Source organism: Pleurodeles waltl, chromosome 6 (genome assembly GCF_031143425.1).
Source record: "Pleurodeles waltl isolate 20211129_DDA chromosome 6, aPleWal1.hap1.20221129, whole genome shotgun sequence".
Classification (NCBI taxonomy): domain Eukaryota; kingdom Metazoa; phylum Chordata; class Amphibia; order Caudata; family Salamandridae; genus Pleurodeles; species Pleurodeles waltl.
This window is the reverse complement of record NC_090445.1, coordinates 413,069,011-413,096,878: the sequence shown is the minus strand read 5'-3', so window position 1 is coordinate 413,096,878 and position 27,868 is coordinate 413,069,011. Positions and strand designations below refer to the sequence as shown.

General features: G+C 46.4%; 1 protein-coding gene across 3 annotated transcripts in view; it reads left to right on the top strand.

Annotated features, from left to right (window-relative positions):
- The window catches only part of GPR61 (G protein-coupled receptor 61), a 52,076-nt gene extending 26,273 nt beyond the window's left edge, over window positions 1–25,803 (top strand). For 2 of the 3 annotated variants that reach the window (XM_069238361.1, XM_069238362.1), the window contains exon 2: window positions 23,561–25,442. In XM_069238361.1, coding sequence (XP_069094462.1) covers window positions 23,957–25,327 — 1,371 coding nt within the window. In that variant the 5' untranslated portion in view covers window positions 23,561–23,956 and the 3' untranslated portion in view covers window positions 25,328–25,442. Of the gene's footprint in view, window positions 1–23,560 lie in introns of all 3 variants that reach the window. The other variant, XM_069238360.1, reaches the window with a different exon arrangement.
- Window positions 25,804–27,868: the final 2,065 nt, after the last annotated feature.

Here is a 27,868-nt window from a genome sequence, read left to right as displayed (position 1 = left end):
ACATTTTTCAATAAATACTTTGAATCACCCTTGGATTTATCATTCAGAGTTGTTTGATACCAAACAACCCAGGATTCAGATGACCATCATGTAGCTCAGAAATTCGTACTGACCAGTGTCCAGCACATGCATTTAAAATGGCTGCTCTGTTCACCTACTATGTCCCAGGTTTGGCAAGGACAGAGTTGGGGCATATTGCTCATGCAACTATTCCCTAACATACATTACAGTGCACCCTGCCTTAGGGCTAGAAGGCCTTCCAGAGGGGTGACTTACATATATTACATGCTGTGTGTAGTGGACAGGGCAGACAAGCTGTGTGCCATGTCAAGCTTGCATTTTAAGATTGCACCAGGACCCTCAGCCTGCAATGGCAGTGCTGGGTGTACCTGGATGCATGGCCCTAGAGGGTGTCACAATTTGCGCTGCTGCCCTCTGGGGCTTACCCTTAGTGCACCATGCCCTGAGTACCTAAGTACCATTTACTAGGGACTTATACAGGCAGCTAAAGGTGTTGCCAATTGTGTCAATGCATTGCAAGAGTTTCGGGAGAGAGATCTGGCCTAGGGACCCTGGTTAGCAGGGGGCTCTGGGAACTAAGAACTTTGAGACCACATCAAATACGAGGCACAAAAAGGGGGCTAACCATGACAAAAGAGGCCTTTTTTCACATTGCTCACCCTCTAAGTGGAAGTGGAAGAACCTGGAAAGAGCATCTGCATTGGCATGGTCAGTCCTTAGTCTGTGTTCTACTACAAAATCCATCCCCTGTAGGGTAATGGACCACTGCAACAATTTGAGGGTCTATCCTCTCATCTGCATCAACAACATGAGAGGCATTTTGTCAGTTTGAACCTTGAAGTGAGTTCCAAACAGGTAGGGGCTCAGCTTCTTCAAGGACCAAACCACAGCAAAAGCTTCCCTCTCAATGGCACTCCAATGCTGCTCCCTAAGGAGAAGTGCCTGCTAATGTAAGCAACTGGCTGATCCTGGCCCTCATTGTTGTTCTGTGACAACACTGCCCCAATCCCATGTTCAGAAGCATCTGTGTGGACAATTAACTGTTTCCCAAAGTCTAGTGCTTTAAGGACAGGTGCTGAGCACATGGCTGCTTTCAGAGTGTCAAAGACATTTTAGCAAGCTTCTGTCCAAATTACCTTTTTGGGTAGCTTCTTTGAGGTTAAGTCAGTGAAAGGGGCCACAATGGTACCATGCCCCTTCACAAACTTCCTATAGTACCCTGTTAGGCCAAGAAAGGCCCTGACTTGGGTCTGGGTCTTGGGAGGCTCCCAATCCAGAATGGTCTGGATTTTTGCCTGGAGAGGTTTTAATTGGCCAGCATTTACCGAGTGGCCCACGCAAACTACAGTACTCTTCCCTATCTGGCACTTACTGGCCTTGATAATGAGGCATGCCTGCTGAAGGGCCTGCAAAACATCTTTCAGGTGGACCAGATGATCCCCCTAGGCCTAGGTGGAGTTAAAGACAGCTAGATATGCTGCACTGAAGCCTTCCAGACATGAAGGAACTCTGTTAAACTTTTAAAAGTGACAGGTGCATTCTTTAGGCCAAAGGGCATCACCAAAGTGGCTCTCTGGGGTGGAGAATGCAGATCTCTCCTTTTCCCCCAGGTCAGACCAATTTGCCAGTACCCTGATGTCAAATCAAAGGTACTAAGATACTTGGCCGCCCCTAGCTTATCAATAAGCTCATCTGCTCTGGGTATGGGGTGTGCATCTGTCATAGTGACTGCATTCAACTCCCTATAATCCACAAAAAACCTCATCTCAGGTTTCCCACCATTTGAGTGAGTTTTGGGGACCAGCACCACTAGTCTGGCCCAGGGTCTGTCAGAGGGTTCAATCACCCGTAGATCTAGCATCTACCTGACTTCAGTCTTGATGCATTCTTTAGCTTGGCCAGTCAGTCTATAAAGTTTGCTTTTGACAGGGAGGCAGTCATCTGTGTCCACATCACGGGTACACCAAGTTGCCTTACCACGGGTCAAAGAAAAGAGGTCTGCAAACTGACTAAGAACCTGTCTGGGGTCAGCCTGCTGCGGTGCCTTGAGGGAGTCAGAAAGCTCCACACCTCCACTGTACCATCTTTGGGATTGGTTGACAGGAGATCAGGCAGAGTCTCACTCTCCTCTATCTGCCCTCCATCTGTGACCATAAGCATGGTTCTGTCAACCCTGCCCTGGTGTGGTTTTAGGCGATTTACATGAATCCCTCTGTAAGGATTCCTGGGACTGCCTAGGTCAACTAAATAGGTAGCTTCCCCTTTCCTGAAGGGCCCTGGTAGCCACTGGCTCCACCACCCATACCAGTTGACCAGGTTGCTACACAACCACATCTGCCTTTTGGACATACCAGTGCTTGATGAGCTCCTGGATAGCCTTCAAATTCTTGTTTGCCTTTTTCATGTACTCAGCCGTATGTGAGCAAAGGCCAAACACATAGTCCACTATGTCCTGCTTGGGCTGTTTGAGACGCTTCTCCCATCCTTCCCTAGCTAGACTAAGAGGACCCCTTACACGGTGTCCAAACAGAAGTTCAAAGGAGCTGAAGTCAACCCCCTTCTGAGGAACTTCCCTGCATGCAAACAGGTGGCATGGTAGTAGGACATTCCGTCTCCTTCTTAGTTTGATAGACCCATGATCTACCCTTAATGGTCTTGTTGAATCTCTCCACCAAGCCATTAGTATGGGGGTGATGGAGGGTGGTGAACTTGTAAGTCACACCACATTCATCCCACATAGACTTCAGGCATGCAGATATGAAATTTGTCTGTTTATCAGAGACCACTTCCTAAGATAACCCCTCTCTGGTAAAGATACTAAGGAGGGACTTTGCTACTGCAGGAGCACTTGCAGTCCTACAAAGGTTTGCTTCTGGTTAGCTAGTAGCATTGTCCACTACTACTAGGATAAATCTGTTCCCAGATGCAGTAGGTGGGTCAAGGGGACCAAGTATGTTGACTCCTAATCTCTGAAAGGGAGTCCCAACCGCGGGTACTGGTGGGAGCCTTTGGTTGTATACCTGTCTTGCCACTGGCCTGACAAGTGACACAGGAGCAACAAAACTTCTTCACTCGCAGACATCTGGGGCCAATAAAAATGGACAACTAACCGGTCACAAGTCCTGGACTGTCCCAGGTGTCCAGCAAGGGGGATATCATGGGCCAATGTTAGAATGAACTCCCTGTATACTTGAGGGACCACCACTCTCCTGGCTGTATCTGGTGAGGGATCCTGGCTTCAGTGTACAGTAAGCCATCCTCCCAGTAACCCTATGAGTGCCACTGACAATTCCCTCTTCTTGCCTGGCAGCTTGCTGCCCGAGGCTTTCAGGAGTAGGGCATGTTTTTGGATCCTGGCACAGTTCTCCTCTAGAGGGACCCCCTGCACTGGGAAGTTCTACTAGGTTAGGCCACGTTTCTTCAGGGACAGTTCCTTCCTCAGGCAGCAGGACCTCACTCTGGGATGATTAATCTTAGAGGCTTGGTCAGCAGTCCTCTAGTCCTTTCTCTTGTTCTTAACCTCTTCGCTGCCAGGTCTTTTTTTTGGCTATTTGCTGCAGTTCGCGCTTACGTCCTCATAACGTTTTGTCCACATAAGCTACCCACGCCAAATTTGCATAATTTTTTTCCAACATCCCAGGGATTCTACAGGTACCCAGGGTTTGTGGCTTATTTTGGAGGAGACCAAGAAATTAGCCAAAATACAGCAAAAATGTCATTAAAAAAAATGGGAAAAAAGGGCTGCAGAAGAACGCTTCTGGTTTTTCACATTAAAATGGCATCAACAAAGGGTTAGCAGTGCTAAAATCACGATCTTACCAGCTTTCAGGAACAGGTAGGCTTGAATCAGAAAACCACATTTTTCAACACAATTTTGGCATTTTACTGAGACATACCCCATTTTTACTATTTTGTGTACTTTCAGCCTCCTTCCACTTAGTGACAGAAATGGGGGTGAAACCAATAATGGATGCCGGACAGCTAAACATTTCAGAAAAGTAGAAAAAATTCTAAATTCAGCAAAGGCTCATTTGTTTAAATACTTCAAGGTTTTCCTACAGAAAGTAACAGCTAAAATTAAAATATTATTGAAAAATATTGAAATTAAGGTGAGAAAATGAGCCATTTCTGTCCATGTTCTCTTCTATAACTTTTTCCAGCTATTGCAGATTTTCGAAAGCAATATACCATTTTGGCTGCTGGACTCTTCTGGTTATAGAGATATATATGGAGCTTATAGGTTCATCAAGAACCCTAGGTACCCAGAGCCAATAAAGAAGCTGCACCTTGCAATGGGTTTTCATTGTATACCAGGTTTACAGCAATTCTTTGGTGATATATAAAGAGTGAAAAATAGGTATCAAGGAAACCTTTGTATTTCCAAAATAGGCACAAGATAAGGTGTTGAGAAGCAGTGGTTATTTGCACATCTCTGAATTCCAGGGTCCCCATATTACATGTAAATTACAGGGCATTTCTCAAATCGACATCTTTTTTACACTCTTCGATTTGGAAGGAAAAAATGTAGAGAAAGACAAGGAGCAATAACACTTGTTCTTCTATTCTGTGTTCCCCCAGGTCTCCCGATAAAAATGGTACCTCACTTGTGTGGGTAGGCCTAATGCCCGCAGCAGGAAACGCAACATGGATACATCACATTTATACATTGAAATCTGACGTGTTTTTTGGAAAGTGCCTAGCTGTGGATTTTATCCTCTAGCTCAGCCGGCACCTAGGGAAACTAACCAAACCTGTGCATTTTTGAAAACTAGACACCTATGGGAATCCAGCATAGGGTGACTTGTGGGGCGCTCACCAGGTTACCCATAGCAATTTTCAAACCTCAAAATTTGGCAAAAAAACACCTTTTCCTCATTTTCGGTGATAGAAGGTTCTGGAATTTGAGAGAAGACACAAATTTCCTTCCACCCAGCACTCCCCCAAGACCCCCGATAAAAATGGTACCTCACTGGTGTTGGTAGGCCTGGTGCCCGTCACAGGAATTTTTACATTGACAACAGACATGTTTTTTGGAAAGTGCCTAGCTGTGGATTTTGGCCTCTAGCTGCAAAGTTCTGGAATCTGAGGTGAGCCACCAACTTCCTTCCACTCAGCGTTCCCTCAGGTCTCCTAATATAAATGGTACCTCACTTATGTGGGTAGGCCAAAACACTACATGGACACATCAAAATTATCAAATACAAAACTACCTGTTTTTGTGGGGGGAGCACCTGCATTTGTGGTCCTGGGCTCGGCAGACATCTAGGGAAACCTACCAACCCAGACATTTCTGAAAACTAGACATCCGAGGGAGTCCAGGGAAGTGAGACTTGTGTGGATCCCCCAGTGTTTTCTTACCCAGAATCCTCAGAAAACCGCCAATTTAGCTACAAAAATCAAATTTTTCCCACACTGGATCATCGCAAGGCACACATTTCCTCCCATCCAACGTTCCCCTCAGTGTTCTGATAAAAATGATACCTCACTTGTGTAGGTGGGCCAAGTGCCCTTGATAGGAAAGAGCCAAAAAACATGTTGAAATTAAGAGGGAACCAAAGCGGATTTTAAGGGCAGTTTGGAAAAAAAAGTTTTTAGGCCGACAAGTGGGGCAGACGTTTTATCGGTATAGATGCAACAATGCTGGGTGGTAGGAAGTCTGTGGATTCCTTTAGATTACGGAAGGTTCCATCACAAAAATGTGGGGAAAATGTGTGATTTCAACGAAGTTGGAGGTTTGCAGGGCATTGTGGGTAGGAAAATGGTGTGAGTTGCATATGAAGCACACCACCCTGGACTCACCCAGATGTTTAGTTTTCAGATGTGTCTAGGCCTCGTAGATTTTTTTAACATGGCTGTGTCCCAAAGTCCAAAAAGTGCAGCCCTCACCATTCCAAGTGGGACAATTTTGAGAGTTAGACAAGCTCTCATGGCCCAAATGTAAAACCAAAATCCAAAATAATGAAATGTCCTCTTGCTTACCATTGGGATAACATCTTTTAGTGTGTGGGGGAGCGGTGAAAAACTGTTACCCCTTTCAATTAGGGTGGGGGCATAGCCATGCCTATACTGGTTGGTAGCCACCACTCCACTATTTTTTATTTGTTTTAAATTCCCTGGCATCTATTAGGCTTTCCGCCCTCGGGAAGTGGATCAGGGGTAATTACTCCATCTGCCCACCGGTGGGCAGAATAACTTTGTCCTCATTTATTTGGGGTGGGGGTATGGCCATATCCTCACCCTATTAAAAAAAATCTTCCCTGGTCTCTGCTGGGCTTTCTGCCCCCTTTGAGGGGTCGGTCCCCATTTGTAAAAAAAAACAAATCCCTGGTGCCTAGTGGTTTCTGCCCCTATTGGGGTCAGATCGGCCTAATTAAAATAGGCCGATCTGCCCCCAAGGGGAGCAGAAATGGCCTAAAATAAATTTGTCCCCCAGGGGAGCAACCCTTGCCTCAGAGGTCACCCCCCTTGCGCGTAAGTGACATAAAAAAGAATCCCTGGTGTCTAGTGGTTTGGGCAGATTGGCCTAATAAAAATAGGCCGATCTGCCCCCAAAGGGGGCAGAAATGGCCTAAAAGCAATTTCTCCCCTCAGAGGAGTGATCCTTGCCTAAGAGGTCACTCCCCACGTGTAAACAATAAAAAAAAAAGATCCTTGGTGTCTAGAGGTTTCTGCCCCCCCCCCCCGGGGGCAGAAAAAGCCTTTAAAAAATGCCCCCTCAGGGGAGTGACTCTTGCCAAGGGGGCCGCTTCCCTTTATTGTTTACTTTATGTAAACACAAATCCTTGGTGTTAGTGGGCATTTCCTTTGATGCCTCTCTTCCTTCCCCCATCCCCGATTGGACGAGAAATGCAAGCTTTGCTTTTCTGATCGTGCTGGAAGCTCATGGGGGAGGCCTCTGATGAGGTCAGCGCACAATCATGCACTGACATCATCAGACATCACTAGGGGAGGGGTGGAAGGGGAAGCGATTCCCCTTCCATCCCTGCCCTGGGGGTGGATGAGAGGCTCATCCACCATTAGCCAGTCCCAGGACATAACGGTTACATCCTTGCCGTCTGAGCGCTGTAACCATGGATTTAACCGTTATGTCCTTGGCAGGGAAAGGGTTAAAGTGCTTGGCCATAGTTGCAAGCTCTTCCTCTTTACCCACCCAGTGAGACCTACCATCTCTGCATAAGCTCTCTTTTCTACTTCTGCACATGCGGAAGTCTCCAGGTCGTTGCCTAACAGATACCCCACTCGTATGGCAGGAGACACAACCACTTTCTTTGGGCCAGTAACTCCTCCCCACTCTACGTTCACCAAAGCCATTGGATGAAGCTTAGTCTCACTGTCAGGCGTTGGTAATCGGGTGACTGGTACCAGGGATCATTTGGTCTGGGGAAACCAGTTTGGCTGTCATCATGGTGACACTGGCACCTGTATCCCTCAGAGCCTTTACCTCAGTCCCATTGATTCTTGGACTTTGTCTGCATCTGTCGGAGGCTGGCTTAGTTTATGGTGTACACCTACGGTGTGGCACTTTATATCGAGTTCAGGCAACCCTTAGTGAAAGTGAATAGGTGTCCAGATAGCAAAAGCTCTCTAGGGGTAGCTGAGGCAAGCAGCTGAAGCTCATCCAGGAGGAATGTAAGGCACTTGCAATACCACAGAAGTCAGTTAGTAAGTCACTCAGAAGAAAGAACCACACAGGTGTTGCAAAAATAAAGGATACATTATTACAGCACTACTACTAGGATAGCATGGGTATATCTCCTTTTGGAGTTATAGTAATATTAACACAAAATAACCAACAGAAATAGCATAAAATACACATGGCCCCATGGGAGGGCCAAACCATATACTAAGAAAGTGGAATGTGAAATAGTGAACCCAACCAAGGTAAGTGTGGTAGTTAGCTAGGGACTCGAGATAGATGAAAATACCAGAGGTAAGTACTGTTAGTGTCCCTAGCGACCAGGTGCACAGTAGTTACCCACCAGTCAACCCATAGGTTAACACAAGGAGTAGTGGTTGGAGTTTGTGTGTTTCTGGACCCTTCCCAGTGGACCCAAAGGAAACCAACAGACAAGATGAAGGTTGGAGAGTGCCCCCAACCAAAGATACCCAGAAGACAGGAGTACCTACACCAAGGGACCCAGATGCAGAGGGGAGAAGGGACGCTATATGAAATCAGTGGAAGCCTTAGGTTTTCCATCTGCTGTCATGACCCATGGACCAGGCAGGCGGAACCCAGGGATGGATTCTCTATGGTGAGGACCTGAAAAGGAAGCACCCTTTGAGGTGCCCAGGTGGTGCAGGTAGCAATGCCCACCCTCCTAGATGTGAAGTTCCTGCCAGTCGGTGGAGGGAGAAGTCCTGCTGCAGGGTCAAGGAGCTGCAGAAGATCCCAGGAATCACCTACAAGATGTCACTCAATGGTTGCCGGATTGCAGGAGGGTCAGTGATCAGCCAGGTTACCAACAAACACTGACAAATGACAGCAGGAGCAGAAGAGGTATTTGCAGAGTTTTAGGGACCAGCAAGGTCCAGGAGTTTCTACCCTTGAGGGGGAGTCAGGGCTGCTCCCCTCACTGGAAGATCATTAGAAGTCATTGGAGCCCCCACAAGTGACCCACAGGCAATGGACACAGGGAGTCACAAGGAGGCCTCACCAGCACCACAAATCAGAAGTCCCACATCGCAGGAGTTGTAGGACAGAGGCTGATTTTGGAGTTGTACAATGGGTCATCTAACAGAGGGTGCCTACACCCACTAAGTGACCACTTCCTGAGGGCAGAGGTCACTTCCCTGAACCCGATTGGCTAGTTTCCTTCCATGCAAGATGGAGGAAAATGAAAGGGAGGGGTCACCTTGCATGCAACACCTTGGGAGTGGTGTAAGTTGGGGCCGACCACTCCTCTTGTTCTTTGGGTGTTTTCCCACCGTTGCTCCCGGCAAAAGTGGGCGTTTGCAATGGGGGCGGCAATCAGCTGTCTGCAGAAGACTTGGGGATCGAGTTTCAAAGGCGGTAAGCCCTTCGAAGCTCGCTAGCAGGGTAGTGCACGTTCCTGGAGGAGGTAGGTGTGACACCTCTACCCAGGAAAGCTTTGTTCTGGGACCTAGCGAGCAGAAGCTCTCACCCCAGGGTTCCAGAATCTTGTCTGGTGGTGGTAGGCTGGTTGTGACCTGCCAGCAACCATGCCAGTGTTAGCTTTGCAGGGGTCAACTCTAAGGTGGCCCCTGGCTATACTTTGCAATAAATCCAATGCTGGTACCAGATTGGATATATCATTCTGAGTTGATTGATACCAAACAACCCAGGGTTCAGAGTAGCTATTGTGTAGCTGTGAAACTCATACTGATCAGTGTCCAGCACATGCATTTAAAATGACTCCTCTGTTTACTTACTATGTCCCAGCTGTAGGTAGCTGGCCTGGTGTGTGGTGCGTATTATTGGGTATTATCACCTTATACCAGGTATCCCCTATTAGTGAGATGCAGTCAGTGTCTAGGATGCCAGACTCTCTAGAGGTAGCTGTGGATGAGCAGCCAAGACGTCTGTAGGAGACTTGCAAAGCTTATGCAATACCACTGTAGTCACACAGCACTTACACACATGAAAGAACCACACAGTGTAACAAATATAAAGGTACTTTATTTTGGTGACACAAATACTATATAGGCAATACCCCAACTTGAGGTAAGTAAAACACGCTATTATATGTACAGGAGCAGTCAGGAAATAGCATAAGATGCAATAGAAAACAGTGAAAGCAATAGACAATACTAAAAGCCTGGGGGGGGCAAACCATATACTAAGAAAGTGGAATGCGAAAGTCGGGCCCCACCCAAGGAAGTGGAATCAGTAGAGGAGAGCTGGAGGAACTAGGAAACCCACAAGGTAAATACCAGAGTGCCCCCCAGTGACTAGGAAAAAAGAGGTAAGTAAGTGGTTCTCCCCAAACCCATCAGAAGGACTTCAGAGATGGATATTTGAAGACCCAGACAAGACTGCAAGAAACCAAAGGTTTATCCTGGAAGAGGAAGACCTGGAAAAGAAGGGGACGAAGTCCAGTTCACGTTGGAGTGTCCAGTTGTGGCAGGAGCCACTACCCACCCATCTGTGGATGCAGAATCTTGTCGACTGTGAGACGAAGATGGTCAGCAATGCAGCCTTGGAGCAGCTTAAGAGTTCCTGAGTGATGCAGTTGACTTTCCACGCTGGATGAAGAATTGCAGTCAGTCTGTGGTGTGGAAAAACTACCAACAAGCCTTGGCACAGGCAAATGTTGTAAATGAACAAAGGTACAGCTGCCGGGGACCAGCAAGGTCCAGGGGGACTCAACCCATGAAAGGGATTCCTGGGTGACCCTCAGCAACCAGGACAGTCAGAAAAAGTGAGGCAGCCCCCACAAATGACCCACAGGCACCAAGCACAGGAGTCGTGCAGAGGCTCACACAGCACACCTAGAGAAGAGTCCCACATTGCAGGAGAAGCATGCAGAGGGCTGTGCATCACAGGGAAGAGTGCTGAGGGCTGGGGCTACATGGAGCCTGAAGATCCCTTGAAGCAAATGCCAACAAGCCTTGGTAGTTGTGAGAGACGTGGTGCATGGGGTTACTATCCTGCATGAAGAGGCAAGGGCTTACCATCTCCCAAGTTGGATAGCTGGTTAAGGGGACCAAGTGGAACACTCCAGAGCATCCCCCATGATGCAGGATCCACGCAGCTCTGGAGGAGGGGAGATCCACGTAGCCGGTCATTGTTGCAGTTGGTGCCTGCAGATGCAGGGGAGTGACTCCTTCACTCCAAGGGAGATTCCTTATTGCTTCTCGGTGCAGGCTGAAGTCTTGCTACCCTCAGTGGATGCACAGCCAGGGAAATGTTGCAGTTGCTTAAAGGAGCCGGGTATACAGTGTTGCAGAGCAGAGTCGTTGCTGTAGCTGCAGATTGTAGGTTCCTGTGGAGTCCAGTTGCGGTTCCAGTGGCCAGAAGTTGAAGTAAACATTGCACAGGAGTCCTGCTGGAGTCTTGCATGTAGAACCTGAGAACCCACCCAAGAGGGACAGCCCAGGGAGGGGTATTGTTCACCTAGCACAATGACGACCTATCAGGAGGGGGCTGTGATGTCACCTGCCTGACCTCGCCACTCAGATGCTCACAGAGACCTCTGCCCACCTTGGATTCAAGATGGCAGAATCAAGTGGCCACCTGGAGGAGGTCTGGGCACCACCCCCGTGGTGGTGATGGACAGGGGAGTAGTAACTCCCCTTTCCATCGCCCAGTTTCATGCCAGAGCAGGGGCTGAAGGTCCCTGAACTGGTGCAGACTGGTTTATGCAAGGAGGGCACCAAATGTGCCCTTCAAAGCATACCAGTGGCTTGGGGAGGCTACCCCTCCCAAGCCACGTAACACCTATTTCCAAAGGGATAGGATGTTACCCCCTATCCCAAAGGAAATCCCTTGTTCTGCCTTCCTGGGCTTGAGCTGGTCAAGTAGCAGGAGTGCATAAACCGGTCTGAAGGGTGACAGCAGAGTGTGCTGCCCGGAAAACCCCAGAAAGCTGGTAGCCCGCAGAGTGCATGGAATCATACAAACCAATACTGGCAACAGTTTGATACCAAAGGTTCTGCATTACCATTATGTGTCTGAACTTAGGTAGTGACCTATGTCTACTACTCTTGTAAAGTGGCATTCCCACACTCGCGAAGTCCGGGAAAATGAAGCTTGAGGGGTGCCCTCACACACAGGTACCTACACCCTGCCCTCTGGGCTCGGAAGACCTACCATAGGGGTGACTTAAGTGACCTGGTGCAGTGACCTGAAGTGAAGGGGTCCATACACCTTTTCACGCAGGCTGCAAAGGCAGGCCTGCAAACATATTTTACATTGGTTCCCATGGGTGGCATAATGCATGCTGCAGCCCATGGAGAACCCCTGGTGTACCAATGCCGTGGGTACTTGGGTACCATATACTAGGGACTTATATTGGGGAACCAGTAAACCAAATTTAGAGGGAGAGAGGACAGTCACTAGGGCCTGGTTAGCAGGATCCCAGTGAACACTGTCAAAACATACTGACATCAGGCAAAACGTGGGGGTAGCCATGTCAAAAAGAGAGTACTTCCCTACACCAGGTTTGGCAAGGACACAATAGGGACATATTGTTTATGCATCTATGCACACACACACACACACACACACAAACACACACACAGTATTGTGCACCCTGCCTTAAAGCAGGAAGGTCTGCCACAGGGGTGACCTAACTATATTACATGCAGTGTGTAGTGGACAGGGTACACAGACTGTGGGCCATGTCAAATTTGCATTTTAGGGTGGCACCAGGACACTCATCCTGCAATGGCAGTGCTGGGTGCATCTGGACACATAGCCCATGAGAGTGGCACAATCTGTGCTGCTGTCCTCAAGGGCCTACCCTTAGTACCCCTTGCCCTGGGTACCTAATAGCCATTTCCTAGGGACTTATAGTGGTAGCTAAAGATGTTGCCAATTGTGCCAATGTATCAGAATAGTTGTGGGAAAGAGATCTGGCCCAGGGAACCTGGTTAGCAGGGGCCCTACGCACTAACAACTTTGACATCACATCAAATACCAGGCAAAAAGTGGGAGCTAACCATGACAAAACAGACCTTTTCTTACCCCTGGTTATTAAAACACACAGCCGGTGGAGCATCCTTCATGCTCTGGTATAAAGACAGTGGTTTGATGGAGGTAATCTTTCATGGCTCACAGAGATATTTGGGTTTGTAAAGATTAATTTGCCATTGACTGCTGGAGGTTTATGTGTGCTCAGTCAATCAATCAATCAGTAGATTTGTAGAGCACTTCATGTCACCTATGAGGGTATCCAGTAGCTGCCAGGGTCCAGTTGATTTGCTGAATAGCCAGGTCTTCAGGGACTTTCAGAACTCTGTAAGAGATGGGGGATCAGGAGATGAAATGGTAGCTCAGTCCATGTCTTCACTGCTACGTAGGAGAAGGAGCGACCTCTCTATCCACTATGCCGGAGGTGGGGGGGTGAGGGTAAGAGAAAGGGAAGCAGAGCGGAGGTGTATGGTGGGCTGATGGAAGTTCAAGCGGTGGTTCAAGTAGGCAGGTCCACAGTTGTGTAGGGTCTTGTATGCATGGGTCAGGAGCTTGAAGTAGCATATTTTTTGTACAGGGAGCTAGTGGAGTTCCCCGAGGAAGAGGGTGATATGCGTTAGTCTATGGACTTCTAGAACGAGTCAGGCTGCTGCGTTTTGCATGGTCTGTAGCCATCATTGGAGGTGAGCTTCGATCCCTGCATAAAGAGCATTGCCATAATCCAGTCATCTGTGTTAGTTTATCAGGCTGTTTGGGATAGTAAAGGATCATCTACTATGAGGTTTCATGACACAACCTGGAAGACGGCCTTTGGCTCTGACTGTAACTAGGAAAGAACTGTTGAATTTTGAACTATACATAGACATGGGCTGTTGGAGAGTCAATGGTTCCGGTTATCAGAACACAGAGCTGGTGGAGATTCATGGCCACGTGGCATCGTGACAGAGATCTGAGGAAGATCGGTTTTGCTATGGTACCAAGATGGGGAGGCTGGCATAGATTCATCCCTCTATAACTAAACAGACTATTAGGCGAGAATAGTAGGTAAATCTGACTGGCTCTAGGTTGTCAGGACATAATTAAATAATGAACTATTGTCTAACTATTGTCTTATGTAAGTTATCAAGTATAAGGGCTAGTGGACATACATATGTCCAGTTTATCATACCACAGCAAACAGTGGAGGGGGTTTGCTCCTTTTTATTGTAACACAGAGAGTGAAGGAGGGTGATGTGCTTCATTTATCATGAAGCCAAGACTATTAACTGATTACTTGGTCATGGCTATCAAAACAAAGAACAAAGAACAAAGGGGCTGGTTGAAAGTGATAGACCGGTTAATAGGACAGACAGGCTGCTGATCAGGGCAGGTACTGGTAAAGGGTCGGATGCCCTGGTTTTCATGAAAGAGAGGCCTGTGAATTGTCACTGGCCACACGTTCTCAGCACAACAGGTTCTCAGGCCACGAGAACCGCTTAAGGGCAACCTTAACACCAAGGCCGAAGGAGGAGAATAGGCCTTATTCACGTGGATAAAGTGATTGCTGGGGAGTTTAAGCTTTGTGCTTATCATGATGCAAAGGCTGGTGAAAAGGAAACATACTCCGGTTTATTTCTGTGCAGAAATGTCTGGCAAATCAGTGGCCAAAACTATCGGATCAAAAGGGCTGCTGTGCTGCCATTTGCCCTTGGCACATCAAAACACATGGGCTCATGGAAAATCATTGGCCAAAGGTTATTGAGATGCAGACACTACTGGAGGATCCCTAATGCTATCAGTCAGGATATAGGGACAAGAGGAGAGTCATTAGCACTAGCGCAATTAAAACACATAAAGTAATTAGGAGTTATTAATGCTTGTTTAGCAGGAAGTAAGAAATTGGATTACAGGTTGAGATGGGTTGAAACATTTCTCAAACAGAAACCACATTCCTTTTCATGTTGAAGTTATAAGCAAATGCTAAATTAACCTGTGCTCAACCCTCGGGTAGTTTAGCACAGAGCAGTCTGACTTAACTCAGAGGCAATGTGTAAAGTATTTGTGCACCACTTCACACAGGGACATAGTGAAGACATGCCACAAAAGGATCACACACCAGTTTAGAGAAATAGATTCATGTTTAATGAATAAAATAAGACCAAAACAAATCAGATCCAATCAGTAGAACCAGAGATATGCAGGTTTAAAGATTTTGTGGAAATAGCACCAAAAACTAAAAAGCATCAACTGTGGATATCTGGTCGTGCCGGACTTGGACAAATCACAAGTTCAGGCTGACTGTGATGAAGTACAAACCAGCTACAGGGACTTAGTAGGGACCACTAAAGAAGAGTACCTTAAATCATGGGTGCAGAGCTTTGCGACGTCCCACGCAGAGGATGCGTCGGAGCAGCTGAGGTGATGTGTCAGTTCCAGTGAGCTGCGATGTGAGTTCTGTGTTGTTGTCAAGGATCCAGTCAGCAAGGGCTTCCGATGCGAAGTTTGTCGTCCAGGATACATTGCACAGTTGAGAAAATGTGTGAGTTCTGAGGACCTGTGAGTCTGGGAAGCAAGAACCTGCATTGCTGTTGAGGCTGCAGTTGACAAGTAATTTGTGATGCAAGGACCTGCGCCAGCTAAGCTTCACCCAGGCGGCGGTTCGTATGTGGGCTGCGAGGTCGAGGCAGAGTCCTTGAGTTGAAGAACCCGTACAGGGGGCATGATGCTTCTATTTTGCTCAGGATGGTGTCATGCAACAGAGTAGATGCATAAGTTCTGCGGGGTCCGCTGAAGGACTGGAAGAGCACCTTAAGGCCCACTTCCAAGGGTCTGTAGTGCTTTCCTCTTATCTAGTTTCTAAGCACTAACATAACACAACAGAAATGCACTTCTGAGGTCAAAGAAGACTTTTATTGTTGTTATATGAATGACGAATTAGTAGCTTTCAAGTCCGCGTTAATCAAACAAAATATATCAGTTTGCAATATACACAGCAGGTTATATTTATAAGATATTGAATGCAAAGCAAAACAAATACTTCACCGTGTAGGAACTATTTACAGCTACATCTTTCTAAGGTCTGCAAGCTGATGACCCCTGTCAGCCGCGAGAAAGAGTTTCATCTACCCACACGGGATGCTGGCAGCTGGCGCCAAGCTCCAGCACGAGGTCCGGCAGATTCGAATCTGACTCTCTGCAGCCTGTTACATTCGTTACAAAGGTGTGCCCCCTCCTCTCAGACCTGGGAAACTGAGCAAGCCTTTTGGAGACTGGCCAGGTCTCCAAGACTACTCCTGTTCCCAAGCTCAAGCGAGGAAAAAACAACACCCATGTACTCTCTCTTATCATGTCTAGTCTACTGTGAGAAAAACATCTTGGTTCTCTGGTGCAAAAACACAGCTTGGAAAAATACAGCTTGGATTCTCAACTGCAATGTCTAACTCCACGTTAAAGGCAATGGGCAGCTAACCTAAATATCAAATACAATGTCATGTTAAAGGCAATAGGCAGCTAACCTAAATATCAAATGCAATGTCTAGTGTCATGTCAAAGCCAATAAGCATCTAAGCTGAATACAAAATGCAATGTCTTATGTCATGTCAAAGCCCATAGGCAGCTGAGCTGAATATAAAATGCAACGTATAATATCATGTCAAAGCCATTAGGCAGCGGAGCTGAATATCATGTCAAAGCCAATAGGCAGCGGAGCTGAATACAAAATGTAATATCATGTCAAAGCCAATAGGCAGCGGAGCTGAATATAAAATGTAATATATGATATCATGTCAAAGCCAATAGGCAGAATATCTAATAGCATGTCAAAGTCAATAGGCAGCTAAATTGAATACATCATGTCAAAGCCAATAGGAATGCAATGTCAAAGCCAATAGGCGGCTAGACTGGATACAGCATGTCAAAGCCAATAGGCAGAATACAGAATGTAATGGCTAATGCAATGTCAAAGCCCATAGGCGGCTCAACTGAATACAGAAAGTAATGGCTAATGCTATGTCAAAGCCAATAGGACTAATGCAATGTCAAAGCCCATAGGCGGCTAAACTGAATACAGAAAGTAATGGCTAATGCCATGTCAAAGCCCATAGGCGGCTCAACTGAACAAAACATACCATGTGCTACTGGTGAACATTGAGCAACTAATATGCGCAGTGGTGAAACACAAAGTCATTGGTCAAAACAAACTTTATCAAATGGCAGTACAGGGTCCACGACTGGGGTGGTAGCATTTGGCAGAGTGGGACTCACAGATGGCAGAGTCCAGATGTTGGGTTCAAGGTAGTTGGAGCCTTCTGTCCCTGAGGCTATGGTTAGGAGGCCAACCAACTAGCCCTTGGAGTCACTTTGGAGTCCTGGGTTCAACAGATGCAGGCCCAGTGATTGTCACCCAGGCAAGAAGGCAGCAGGCAGGAGGTCAGCGCAGCAAGGTAACAGTCCAGCAAAGCGCAGTCCCACAGGGCAGCAGTCTAGGAAAAGTGACTGTCCTTTCAGCAGCCCAGGAGTCCTTCTTTCTGTCAGAATATTTACAGTTCGAGAAGTGTACTGAAGAGTTGGTATCTGAGGTCCAATATTTATACCTGGTTCCGCCTTTTAAGTGGGAGCATTTTCTAGAGGTTTCCCTTTGAAGTCCACAGCATTCCTTGCCCTGGCTCCAGACGAACTACATGGGATATGCAGCCCTTTGTGTGGAGGCAGGATGCAGCCTATTTAAGTGTAAATAGGGCTATGCCCAGGTCCACCCTTCCGTCCTGCCAGTGATGGCCCATTCAGGTACACCCAAGCTCTCTATTGTGTGTGGTTCTGTAGGAGGAATACAGAAACCCCAACTGTCAACTACACCCGGTCATGTGACCCAGGAAAAGGCCTTCCTGCCAGGCCACCCCACAAAAAAGCTGTGGCACGTTGCAGTCACAGAAGAACATTGCTAATCCCATCAGAACTCCAGCAACCAGCCAGCGAGAGATCCATAGCTGTCCAGTTCAATATGAAAAGTGATGCAAGATATGGCATCTTCCCAGGCCAAGATGGAGAGTCTAACCAATGTTATAGACAGATGGCCTGGTGGCTGAACAGCAGAAGGTTCTGGGGAGTGTTGCTCATGAGTAGGGTTGGGGGAAGCACAATAGAGCTGTTGACAAATCATTGGCTCTTGGTTATCAGAGTACTTGGGCTGGTGGATGGTTGCTGACCCTTGTTACCAGCGCAGAGAAACAGGTGGAGTGTATTGACCCTTAGACATAAGGATATAGAAGCTAATTTAGGGTTGCTGAACACAGGGAACCAGAGCAAAGGCCCTGATTCCTGAATCACATTGTAAATCAGGATGTGGGAAAAACTGTGTGGCCCTTATCCTCCATGACCTATTTATACTGGTAAGAGGCATATATGTATTTGCCTCTCTTGTGCTTTCTCTCCATTTCCCTGTATATATGTCTTTGAATAGAAGCATAGGTTTCAGAGAAACAGGATATATTTCCCCAAAGAAGTTGCTTTGAGAGAATGTGGTTTAAGGTATTGCAGGTTAAGTGATTCCAACACTTGGCTTTTAATTCTTTTGGGAATACAATCACTGCCAGTCCAGGAGATCCCCAGACCTCATGTCCTGCTCCTTATTGAAACACTTCAGTGAAATGTCAGGTAGTATTTAGGCAATAGTGCCTTGGTGGAAGTAACAAAGTGCAAAGACCAGCCAGCAATATTTCCAATGATCCATTATAAGACAAGATCTGCCCTGCCAGCTCCTAACCATCATGATGCATAGCGTTTCTAATGCACCCCTACCCTGCCATACTCACATGTTACAGTGGGACAGGGAGAGATTATTTCTCAGAAGCAAGCAGTTAAGGGGCCCGAGTACATTTTGGATGAGTGGTAGTTCCCTATTCTCCTTCTTTGGGTGACTGTGTAATGAGTGGCTAAGAGTCCCACAAAGGGTTGTGCAGAATCAAGCTTTTGTGTCACTGGTTCCTAGGCTTGCTAGCAGGGCCACTGGAATTATGAAGCAGGAGGGGACCAAATCATGTGGCAGGGTTGAAGAAATTTGCAGCCAGGAAAGGCAAATTATGCGGCACAATGCCACACATTTTGCAATAGTATTTGTTAAACATTACAGCCTTATGGTGGTCATCCCCCAACTTTTTGCCTGCCTCCCTCCATTTTTCTGACACTGTTTTTGCTGGTTTTACCACTGCTGTCCAGTGCTAGAGTCCATATGCTCTCTCCCAAACTGCACTACATGTGCCCAGGGCCTGTCAATTAAATGGTACTAGTGGGCCTGCAGCACTGATTGTGCCACCCACATGCATTGCCCCTTAACCGTATCTCAGGCCTGCTATTGCAAGGCCTGTGTATGCAGTTTCACTGCCACTTCGACTTGGCATTTAAAACTACTTGCCAACCCTTAAAATCTTCTTTTTACACATATAAGTCACCCCTACGGTAGGCCCTGGGTAACCCATAGGGCAGGGTGCTGTATAGGTGAAAGGTGGGACATGTATTTATGTGTATTACATGTCCTGGTAGTGAAAAACTCAGAAATTCATTTTCCACTACTTTCCTCTCATAGACTAGCATTAGTTATCTGCCTTCATATACTCTTAAGTGGTAGATTCTGATCTGGAAGGAGTATCCATGTCTTGTTTGGTATTGCCAGAATGGTAATAGAAAATCCTGTTTACTGGTGAAATTGGATTTAATATTACTATTTTTTAAATCCCACTTTTAGAAAGTAGGCATTTCTATGCACTTACTGCCATCTGTACCTTACAGCCTGACTCCAAACTGCGTCTGGTCTGTGCTGGTTGACAGCTTCCCTTGTGCAATCCACCCAGACAACCACAAACACAGGATACTCAGACACATCAACATTAATCTGCATACTGAGTGGGTCTTCCTGGGCAGGAAGGGTGTGGTGGAGGGGCTCACACTTACATTTCAAAGGCCAGTGGCCTGCCCTCACACAAAGGATTGATAACCCCCCACAGCGATCCTGGCAGACAGGACCGGGCTGAAAGGGCAACCTGTGCACTTCAAAACCCCTCTTTGAAGTTCTCCCCACTCCAAAGGCATTTTGGGTATATAAACTGAGTCTCTGACCCCACCAAATCAGTCACTTCTGGACCTACACCTGCACTCTGTCAGAGGAACTGCCTGGCTGCCCATTTGGGCTGCTTTTCTAAGAAGGACTGCTGCCCTGCTTGTTGCCCTGCTGGCCTCTGACTGCTTGAAGGACTCTGCCTTCCTCCTGAAGTGCTCTTCAAGGGCTTGGATTGAGCTTGCCTCCTGTTTCTGAAGTCTCAGGGTCAACAAACACTTCACCCCTTCAAGAAACTTCTTGTGCATCAACAAATCGATGCAACGCTTGCAGAAATCGAAACAAAGCTTGCATCACGACTGGGAAATTGCTGCAACGCTGTCTAGAATGATGCCACACCAACTTGCCAACGGAGAATTGATGCAGCACCTGCCTTACGCTGGAAAATTTGATGCACTGCCTACCGGATAGGCACAGCGCCTGCTCCTTCAACCAGCGCTCCAAGGATTTTCAAAGCATGTTCCCAGGGCTTCAAAATAACACTACATTGCAGTGAGGAACCATGACTGCATGCCTGAAAAATGACGCAACCCCTTGCAGCATGGAAAGAAATGATGCATCATCTGTGCTGTGCCAAAAATCCTACATAACACCTTATTCTTCCATACATGTCGTCCTCTGCGGTCCCTGTTCGTCGTTATTTTTGACGCATCCCAGGTACTGTGTGTAACAAAGAAGCAACTGTTAATTTCTAAGGATTGAGACTCTTTTAATCCTTTTAAAAAGAAGTAATATTTTAACTTGTGCTTATTGGATCTTTGTCGTTTTGACCTTATTTTATTCAGATAAATATTACCTATTTTTCTAAACCTGTGTGATGTATTTTTGTGGTGTTTTCACTGTGTTACTGTATGATTTATTGCACAAATACTTTACACATTGCCTTCTACTTTAAGCCTGACTGCTCAGTGCCAAGCTACCAGAGGGCGGGCACAGGATAATTTGGATTGTGTTGTGACCTACCCTGACTAGGATTGTGGTCCCCACTTGGACAAGAGTGTATACCTCTGCCAACTAGAGACCCAATTCCTAACAGTGTTACTTTATTATTTCATCATTTTTAAACTTAGTAACATGGCTTGGGCATTGGTTGCACCTAATTAGTACCAGTTTAGTACCCAAATACAGCATTGAAGCAACAGAAAGGTGATTAGTCCAGTTCTGCAAAGGGCCTTCCACTGTGCGGCAACACGAGTCACCGCATTTTTTGTGACTTTTGAACCATTTGTACTAAAAACAAAATGATTTTTTTGTTAAAATCTTCAGATTTCACATCATTTGATTAATTATGTAGCAAATGTGGCAAATCTGTAATTAGGCAAAAATTGTTGTGGCCACACAATTACATAATTCCAGTGGCCCTGCTTGCTGGTCACGCTCTCATTTGTGAGGTTTATAGACTGAAGAAGTGCCCCAGGGAAGCTAGAGATTTCCTCAGGAAAAGCCACAATTTAAATAAAGTTGTTGGTCGGTGGTCAACTCTGAAGAATCCTGTTACGCTTGTGAGAATTCCAAGGGCCAGATGTAAGAAAATCCTGCATTGCGACTCGCAATTTGCGAGTTGCAATGCAGGATGGTGTCCCTGACACCATCTGCGAGTCGCAAGGGGGTTGCAAAGGCCCACCTCATTATTATTAATGAGGTGGGTCGCAATTTGCTACCCCCTTGCGAGTCGCAGCACTCACAGGGATGGCGGCCTGCTGGAGACAGCAGACCACCATGTCTGTGACTGCTTTTAAATAAAGCAGTTTTGTTTTTTTGTAATGCAGCCCATTTTCCTTAAAGGAAAACAAGATGCATTACAAAATGAAAAAATGAAACGTGTCAGTTTCATTTTTTCAGAGAAAATGACCACTGCCTGCTCTGAAAAAATATTTTCAAGGCCATTCACAAAGGGGAAGGGGTCTCTTTGGGACCCCTTCCCTTTTGCGAATGGGTTACCACCAGTGTGACACTGGTGGTAACTGCGATTGCTTTGCGACCGCATTCGCTGTCACAAAGCAATCCTGCATCGTGCTGCGACTCGCAAATAGGAAGGGGAACACCATGTCCTATTTGTGAATCGCAGTCCCATTTTGCGAGTCAGTAACCAGGTTACCGACCCGCAAACTGGGTATGGGCATCGCGGTGTGGGTTTTGCACATCGTAAACAGCAATTTTCGCTGTTTGCGACACGTAAAACCCTTTCTACATCTGGCCCCAGGTGCTTACTTTGATTAAATACATTTCTTGCTTAGGGGGTTTGTGTGTTGAACTGTCTGTAGTTAGAGCTTGTGTTGTTAATAATTACCCAAAAAGTACCTGGATGGCTGACATCATTTTAAAGGCTCAAAGCAGGGGGAATATGTTATGCCAAGCACTTTATTCCACACTCATGTCAATGTCAGTTGAAGATTCAGGTTTTCACAGTGACTTTGCTGCTACTTGGAAAAAATGTGAATCTTTTCCGCCCTCAGCATTCAGTTGCTACAATAATGTGCATTTAAATCACCTCCTTTTGTGATGTTTATACCCCATTTTTAGTTATCTAAATTTACAGTAATGTAGCATCCTCCCCAGCTCAGGAGCATGCAATGAACCATGCCACACACGGAGACTTGTAGTAGATGTCTTTATTCCTCAACATATGATCACACACTGCCTTCTCATTACGTCATAACTGTTAATATCCACACCTTAACACCTCCTAGCGAGTTACGTAATTCTTCTATCGAGTCTGCCTAGAGCCACGAGAGTCCTAGCTCACATAGTCTCACGTCATTACAAGTAAGATTATAAACTAAAAGTATGGATAGCTTTACACATTCGAACCAATGCATTAATCTACATTTTATGGTCAATGCTGTCCTCTCAGTTGTCACACATAGTCCTTTGGTGATGGAAGTGTTTCTATGTAAATTATCTCCCTATGCTCTGTCACTGCACTCCTGATGGAGACACATCACCTGGGTCAAACTTTGACAAATCCACAGAACCAAAAAATCAAGGGCCGTGGGTTATTATATCTTTGCTGGTCACACTCACTTGTACATGATTGAGTGCCACATTTACAAGAAATCAAGAAATCATAAACTCTATAAATGCCTTAGGTCAGATCTCAATACCTGCCCTCTTTTGTCTGGCCTTTGTCTCTCGCTAAAAGAATTAAAGGCCGACAATCGCCATGAAATCAGGATTGAAGAGGGGCACATTAGAGTTGGGGAAGAATCTGTACTCTGAGCAAGCTTTAAATCAAGAGATCAAAGGATCACTGGCAACTGATGGATGCCCATCTCTGGGTGCCTCTCTTCCCATAGAACAGATCCTCTGGCGAAAGCCTTTCTTTGGCCACTTTCTATGGTCTTAAGGAAAAGAGATGGAGGTAATGATGGAGTCGATGAAGCAGTATTTCAGTGAGATCCTGCTGTCATCTCGCTTGAATACTGAAGGGTAGTTGGCACATGCTCTGTGAAGAAAGCAAGTGAACAAACCTTTACAATTTTTTTAAAGATGACTATAGTTTTCTCATCAGAAAGGGGTTAAGTGAATACAGAGTCTATGTTGCTCCATCACATTGCTGAGTGTTAGTATGGTCTTAAGCAGCTAAATGACTCTGTATAAAACCAAAACTACTCAGACCAGGCAGAGATTTGTTTTCAGATCCCATTCATGACATAATTTACAATAGATCTTCCAGGAAAAGTATCTTGCATCTACAGGTGTTCCCAGTGAATCTGACATGTTGGCAGTACATAGATAGTGATTAGTTATTTATGTGGGTGGTTGAAGGGTGATAAATGACTCTAACTATTAGCATGTTAATGTTATGTAGGGCTTTGGCTATGCTCTGATTAACAACTACCACACTTTTCTTTTTTTAGAGTTCTATACCTCATCTGGAATATGTGAACACGTGAAAATCTTTAGCTGCTAATAAAGGACAACCTACTAAGAGTTTGTCTTCTACACATGAAAATAACACAAGCAAATGCACATCTCTTACAACACTCTGGATGCTTTCTCAGAAGTCCAAAGCAAAAGCAAGAAAGACTAGCAGAAGTGACCATGGAGGAGCTGACACAGAACCTGTTGAAAAGTAACTGGAGGGGCAGACCTGGCTAAAAGGATGTGATGAAAGTGATTACGATTCCAATTCCTTTACCTCTTGTTCTACTTCATAGTTTGTACAATTCTCTCTGAGTCTCCTCTGTGAACCTGAATAGGATGGGTGATGGGCCTGTGAAGAGACGAGCTGTGGGGTTCTCAATCAAGCTTCTATGGAGCCCTCACTTCCCACCCAAGGGATGTGGAACTCCTCTAGACCTGCAAGGTCTTACCAAAAGTCTTCAAGTTCTATGCACTCCAACTCCACCCTGGGGGCCGGGGAAAGGGATGTGGCATCTGAGTTTGTTGGCCTCTTCTTCATGCTCCTGGTTGACTTGGTGGCCATTGCTGGCAACATAGCAGTTATGGCAGTCATCATCCGGACCCCAGCACTGCGGAAGTTTGTTTTTGTTTTCCATCTATGTTTGGTGGACCTGTTGGCTGCCTTGACCCTTATGCCGCTTGCCATGCTATCCACCTGCAATCTTTTTGACAACACCATACTTGGGGATGCCATGTGCAGGGTGTATCTCTTCCTGAGTGTTTGCTTCATCAGCATGTCCATACTGTCTATTTCAGCTATTAACATTGAGCGATACTACTATGTGGTCCATCCAATGAGGTACGAGGTAAAGATGACAGTGGGACTAGTGGTGTCTGTCTTAGTCGGGGTGTGGATTAAATCTGTTGTCATGTCTCTGATCCCCATTCTGACTTTAAGTTCCCAAGAACTCCTCATTGCCTCAGCTGAGCATGAGGGCCGCCACCACTGTTCACTGCAGTGGAGCAGGAGCACCTCACGCAAGAGCTTCATCATTTTCTTCTCTGTCTTCTACTTCATTCTTCCCATCATGATCATATTTGTCGTCTACTGCAACATGTTTAAAGTAGCTAGAGTGGCTGCCCTACATCACGGGCCACTCCCAACGTGGATGGACACCCCACGCCGTAGGTCTGAGTCTCTGAGTAGCAGGTCTACTATGGTGACCAGCTCAGGGGCTCCGAGGACTACTCCTCAGAGGATGTTTGGTGGTGGGAAAGCAGCCGTCATCCTTGTAGCTGTGGGTGGGCAATTCCTCTTTTGCTGGATGCCATATTTTTCATTCCATCTTTACTCTGCACTGAGCTCTCAGTCCTTTCATGGAGGACAGGTGGAGGTGGTGGTGACGTGGATTGGGTATCTGTGCTTCACTTCCAACCCTTTCTTCTATGGGTGCTTAAACCGACAAATTCGTGGAGAACTTAGCAAGCACCTAAGCTGCTTCTTCAAGAGGACACCGGAGGAAGACCTACGGTTGCCTAGCCGGGATGGCTCCATCGAAGAGAACTTCCTTCAGTTCCTCCAAGGTACGGGCTGTGACAGTGACACCAGGAATGTTCACACCAACCCCAGCCCGAAGAGGGATCACCCTACCATTGACTTCCGAATCCCTGGGCAGATTGCAGAAGAAACCTCTGAGTTTCTTGATCACCAGATGAATAACAACATAACTGCCTCCCAGAACTTCGTACGGACAGTGCGCTCCCCAAAAACAGAACGGTGACAATCCTTGCACTCGACAATCTCATAGACTGATGTGTGATAATGCAGAAGGTGGCAGTTACGCTGTCCAACTCTTTCCTTAGGAATCTCTTTCTTGAACATAATACAGTATTTGTCCCACAAATGGAGGAAAAATCTCTTTCTTATTCTCTGTTCCACAGGTTTGTTTAGAAAAATTATGTCTCTGATGCTTTAGAGGTTTGACATTCTGAAGAAATAATGGTTAATGTCCTGGGAGATAGTGGGAAGTCTCTGAGTGAGGTTCAGCATCCTAGAAGAGGTTGAGACGGTTTTGAGGGGGGATATTACCATGTGAGAGACTGAAAGAGCCTTAGGTAAAAGTCAACCTTCCGAGGAAGTTTGAGAAGTTCTTGAGGGGAGAGATTAGAGAGGCCCAGGCGAAGGCCAGCCTTCTGGGACAATCAAAGAAAGTGTTCTGTGAAGGTGGGCTAGAGACTAGGAAGAATTTAAAAATGCCCTGCTTAGTGCCTAACATCCAAGGAGAGTAAACAAAAGGCAATTGGTGAGGCCTAGCATCTTTGGAGAAGGGAGAAAGATCAGGGGTGAGGCTACCCTCATCAGAGAGACAGTCTTTATGAGGAAGGCTTGGAAGAGCCTCAGTGATGACTGGCATCATGGTCAAGTAAGGGAAGGGTAAATATGAATGAGTTTGTTTGGGGAGGCCTAGGATGTCGTCTATGAGTGATGGCATCCTACAACAGTCAGGCAAGGACAGAGTCATGGAAGGCCCTCACTCAGTTCCAAACTCCTAAGAAAGTCAGAGAATATCACAGTGGTGGATACACTGCTTGGAGAATCAAGGAAGTCCATTTTTAACAGCAAACCTTGGAGGAAAATCCACAAAGGCAAAACTTAAAGAAAGTCAGGGACATAGAGACAACCTTCTAGAAGTGTCAGGGAAAGCCATCATTAAGACCAAACTCCTGCAACATTTCAGTAAGAATCTTATTGTGGACCACTGCCTGGGAGATGCAGGATTGCTCTTTGTCAGGAATGTTATCCCAGGAGTAGCAAGGAAGACTCGTAGCAAGGCCCAGCATACCTAGAGAGGACACAAAGAATGTGGATGAGATCAAACATTGTGGGATTGATGAATAGATGATTACATTTCATAACCTTTCTTGTAGCAATGCGGTAAGTCATGAGGGGCCTAGTGACATAAATGTTCGAAGACATGCTAGAAATTACCTTGGCGAGAGCGAGCATTGGGTGTGGTCCAATCTCATAAGAAGGCTCAGGAAGGACTTCATGTGGGACAGTCTCCTGAGAGAAGCAGGGAGGACTCTAAGAAAAGGCAATATCTATAAAAAGATAGGAAATTTCTTAATGAGGTCCCTAGTCCGGAAAGAGTTATGGAGTATCCTTTGTGATGTCTAGCCTCTTGAGTAAAGATGGGAACACCCTCTGAGTAGCCTACCATTTTTGAAGAGGGCAGTAAGATACTTGATGTGGACTTGAAAGAAACATATAAGGTGCTCGGTGAGCTTCCTGAGGTGACCAACATTCTGACACAGGCAAGAAATACTCAAGTATTGTATCATGTGTTATCATTGGAGGGGAAAGATGAGGCAGATGGCAGTCCAGTCTTCTGAGAGAGATAGTATGCTCGTTGATGTGATGGGCATACTTGTAAAAATAGGGGACGCCCTCAATGGAAGCAATCTAAAAGAGGCCGTAAAGAATCTTGGTGAAGGCTAGCATTCTGAAAAAGGCATGGAAGGCAGCCAATGAGGCAGTGGCATAACACAAAATGATAGGCCCCCCCAGCAGAAAGTGATGAGGGACCCCAGCATCTCCCAGACTGCACAGATATTCATTGGTCTTGGGCTAAATAGGGGCCATCTGAATGGTGGCCCCCTCTCCCTACATTACAGGGGACTGCTTGAGGAAACGGAGTAGCTTTCCTGAGTGTTTAACTATTTCTTATTCCATGCCACTACACACATTTTGCAAGGTATGCAATGGCATGGCTTAGAGGGGGAGGTGGTGCCCTCCAAAACAAGGAACTTTGGGGGCCCCCGCACCACTGGGGCTGTGGGGACCTCTGTTACGCCCCTGCAAATAGGGCCCACAGCATGATGAACAGGAACCTAGCGAAGGACCGTTTGCGGGGAGAGGCATGAAAGGCACCCAGAAAGTGCTAGAGTCCTCAAAGAGGTGGAAAAGACATGTATGGGAGTCCGGCTCACAGGAGAATCAGAAAGGGCACCCAGTGAAGGCTAGTATCCTGAGAGAGATGGAAAAAGCACTTGGTGATAGCCAGCCTTGTAGGGAAATCAGAAAAGGCACCTGGTAAGTGATATTGTGGGTAAAGCAGAACAGGCACTCACTCAGGGCCAGCATCCTAAAAGGTCGAAGGTTATGGTGATGGTAGGTCAGCATTTTGAGAGAGAGTGAGACAGAGACAACCCCTCTCATGCCTCTGGGAGTCATTGAAAAAGCACCTGGTCAGTGACAGCATTCTAGTAGAGGCAAAAAGGTATGTAGTGAAGGTTAGTATCAAGGGAGGCAAAGGAAGCAC